At 32.7% G+C, this 3,992-nt stretch overlaps 1 protein-coding gene across 1 annotated transcript; it reads left to right on the forward strand.

Moving 5' to 3' along the window:
* The first annotated feature begins 2,412 nt into the window (after window positions 1–2,412).
* LOC139901673 (putative F-box protein At1g47790) lies at window positions 2,413–3,708 on the forward strand. Its single transcript, XM_071884358.1, has 2 exons — window positions 2,413–2,988; window positions 3,691–3,708. Exons 1-2 carry the CDS (start codon window positions 2,413–2,415, stop codon window positions 3,706–3,708), a joined length of 594 nt encoding a protein of 197 aa, XP_071740459.1.
* Window positions 3,709–3,992: the final 284 nt, after the last annotated feature.

Consider the following 3,992-nt stretch of genomic DNA (forward strand, 5'->3'; position numbering starts at 1 on the left):
AAATTTCTAAACCCTAATATCTAAACCCTAATATCTAAAACATCAACATACGCTCGAAAAACACGATAATTATTATATATTACTTCTTCGAGCGTTTTCCCGCAAAAAAAAACATTTATCACAAAGTGTCTTTATTAAATTTTCATATTTTCATCCAATCTATAATGTTCGTGAACAAAGTTTTTCAAAAAATGAAAATTTTATTTTTTGCTTCCCCCCGCTTTTCTCCGATTGGTTACTTCCCTCTTGATCCTACAACTATATATATATATATATATATATATATATATATATATATATATATATATATATATATATATATATATATAGTAGAGGGATCAAATGAGAACTTTTTTTTGTGTAAGAACCCCGAGAACTCAAAAATACATTGAAATTCGAGCAATAAAAGGGAAATTCGAGCAAAATTTGGACATGGGCGAACAAAAAAAGAGCAATTCGAGCAAAAAATGGGACAAGGGCGAACAAAAAAGTGATATTCAAACAAAAAAAGGCGGCTGAACAATTTTGTGTTCTACATTTTTGATAGTCGAACAAAAAAATGTAGAACACACGGGGAGTCGAACAAAAATGTTGATATTTGAACAAAAATGTGTTCTACATTTTGAAAAAAAAAAATTTGTCCGACTATAATTTTTTTTGTTCGTCCGTGTTTTGTATTTTTGCTCGAATTTCTTTTTTTTCTCGCCCGTGCACCTTTTTTGCTCGAATTTCAGTGCTTTTGAAGTTCCTAGAGTTCTCAAACTAAAAAAGTTCTCACTGGATCCTCTCCCCCCCCCCCCCCCCCCCCACACACACACACACACACACACACACACACACACACACACACACACACATATATATATATATATATATATATATATATATATATATATATATATATATATATAGGGGTAGGATCAAGAGGGAAGTAACCAATCGGGGGGAAGCAAATTTTTTTTTTCGTTTTTTGAAAAAACTTTGTTCACGAACATTATAGATGAGATGAAAATATGAACATTTAGTAGAGACACTTTGTGATAAATATTTTTATTTTGGCGGGAAAACGCTCGAAGAAGTAATATATAACAATTATCGTGTTTTTCGAGCGTATTTTGAGGTTTTAGCTATTGGGGTTTAGATATTAGGGTTTAGATATTAGGGTTTATAGGGTTTAGAAATTTAGGGTTAAGGGTTTAAATTTAGGGTTTAGATTTAGGATTTAGATTGAGTTTTTAACACGAACGGTTTAGAGTTTAGGTTTTAGGGTTTAGGGTTTAGGGTTTATGGAATAAACCCAAAACACCAAACCCTAAACCCTAAACTCTAAATCGGGCTAAATTTTACTTCACAAAACATGAAAAAAAAAAACGTTCATATTCTTCACGAACAATACTATCTTGAATGTTATTTTTGTCGATCGTTTTTCTGCCTAAATAATAACATTCATCACGAAGTGTCTCTTCTAAATGTTCATATTTTCGTGTGATCTTGATGCCGGAAATTTTTTTTCAAAAAAAACGAATTTTTTTTTGCCTCCCTCCGCTTCCCCCCGATTGGTTACTTCCCCATTGATCCTGCCCCTATATAGTGGTAGGATCAAGAGGGAAGTAACCAATCGGGGGGAAGCAAAAACTTTTTTTTTTCGTTTTTTGAAAAAACTTTGTTCACGAACATTATAGATGAGATGAAAATATGAACATTTAGTAGAGACACTTTGTGATAAATGTTTTTATTTTGGCGGGAAAACGCTCGAAGAAGTAATATATAACAATTATCGTGTTTTTCGAGCGTATGTTGAGGTTTTAGCTATTGGGGTTTAGATATTAGGGTTTAGATATTAGGGTTTAGATATTAGGGTTTAGAAATTTAGGGTTTAGGGTTTAGATTTAAGATTTAGATTGAGTTTTTAACACGAACGGTTTAGAGTTTAGGGTTCAGGGTTTAGGGTTTGGTGTTTTGGGTTTATGGAATAAACCCAAAACACCAAACCCTAAACCCTAAATACTAAACTCTAAATCGGGCTAAATTTTACTTCACAAAACATGAAAAAAAACGTTCATATTCTTCACGAACAATATTATCTTGAATGTTATTTTTGTCGATCGTTTTCCCGCCTAAATAATAACATTCATCACGAAGTATCTCTTCTAAATGTTCATATTTTCGTGTGATCTTGATGCCGAAAAAAAATTCCAAAAAAAAAAAAAACGAAAAAAAATAAAAAATTTTGCTTCCCCCCGATTGGTTACTTCTCCATTGATCCTGCCCCTATATATATATATATATATATATATATATATATATATATATATATATATATATATAGAGTAAAGTAATTATTCAGAAGCTTTTTTTCAAGGTGCTCCGCCACTGTTAATACAATCTCTCGTTGAAGCCCTAAAATTCAATATGTCCATAAACTCAAACTCAGAGCTAAGAATTTCCGGTAACATACCTATTGATATTCAGGTTGAAATTATAAAACATCTACCGATTAAATCATTGATTCGATGCACACTGCTTTCAAAGCTACACAATGGCATCATCAAAAGCCCGTCGTTCATCACTGAACACAGTGTCCGCCAGAATCAGCAACATCACCTACTTGCATGGTATGAAACACACGAAATTGGCACTCGTAACGAATCTCAAAATTACGTTTCGATTATTGACAATGATATTTTCCCCCAAAACTATTCACGTATTACTACTCCTGATATTCTTAACCAAATTTATCTCGAGCGCGATTATGTAGAGAGTTCCGGATTATTGTGTTTTACGGTGGGATCTAGATCTGTAACAAATGTTAATAAATGTTATATATGGAATCCTTCAATTCGGAGATGCATCACTATTCCGATCCCTAATGGGTTTGGTTGTGTTGTTGGTTTTGGAGTTTGTCCTAAAAGTAATGACCCTAAGCTTGTCAAAATCAGGGCTAGTGCCACTTGTATCTCCGCCAATTGGGACGCTGAGATCTATTCTGTAAGCTTAGGGGTTTGGAGAAGTATACATTGCGCTTAGGCTCGTAAGTCAGTTTACTTGACTCCAAATCATGTAGTCATAAATGGTATTATCTATTTTGTTGCTAATTTTGATGATAGTAGAAGAACAAGAAAGGGGCGTATGATTATTACATTTGATTTGACACATGAAAAATTTGGAGAATTATACCTACCAGATAGTTTAGTACATTCGTCCATGTTATTGGAACTTAGTACTCGAATGGGGTCTCTTGTTGTGAGTAATATTCACTTAGAGATGAATAGAAATGTTTATGATGTTTGGATAATGAAGAATGGTTTTCCAGACTATTGAAAAACTATTTTTTTTGTTGCGGTACCAATGCGTAATAGTAAACTAGTATTTAGAAAGGATGGTGAACCCGTATGGTTAGGGTCATCAAGATTTAAAGGACGAAAAAGCTTTAAAGTTTACAGACATGTCTTTGATAAGTTGGTAAGGTTGACTGAGGTTTGTGGAAACAATCATTTAACGATGTTGGTTCACGTGTGCTCCCTCTCGGAAACGTTACTTTTGATTGATCAGCCGAACACTATCCTCGTTAAAGAGGACACGACGACATATTTTTGTAAAAATTACGCACAATTATGTTGTTTATCAATCAAGTAGATTTTTTTTTTTTTTTTTTTTTTTTTTTTTGTTGATATAAATTTACATTTGCAGGACAATATATTATCCTGATGTTGATAGCGGGGAGCTAATGTCTTATAATTGTTGATTACTGCCATAATGTGGATAGATAATTAATATTAATATAAAATAAATATTATAACTAGGATATCACTTTTGCTTGAATTACTCATCTTTTTCTTGAAATACCTTTCTAACTGGTCGGTGTGTGAAATTAAAATGGTTACTTATCATCTTCACGTACCAACACAAATGATCACTTTGTCCTAACCAGTGGCAGATCTAGAACACTTTAGCACAAAATTTTTTTATGACCAGCTTAGCAACTTGAGAAC

The sequence above is a fragment of the Rutidosis leptorrhynchoides genome, chromosome 3 (assembly GCF_046630445.1).
Source record: "Rutidosis leptorrhynchoides isolate AG116_Rl617_1_P2 chromosome 3, CSIRO_AGI_Rlap_v1, whole genome shotgun sequence".
Taxonomy (NCBI): Eukaryota; Viridiplantae; Streptophyta; class Magnoliopsida; order Asterales; family Asteraceae; genus Rutidosis; species Rutidosis leptorrhynchoides.

What these genes read in the sequence shown, in the direction of transcription:
- LOC139901673 (XM_071884358.1), top strand. Translation starts at nt 2,413, where the DNA reads ATGTCCATAAACTCAAACTCAGAGCTAAGAATTTCCGGTAACATACCT.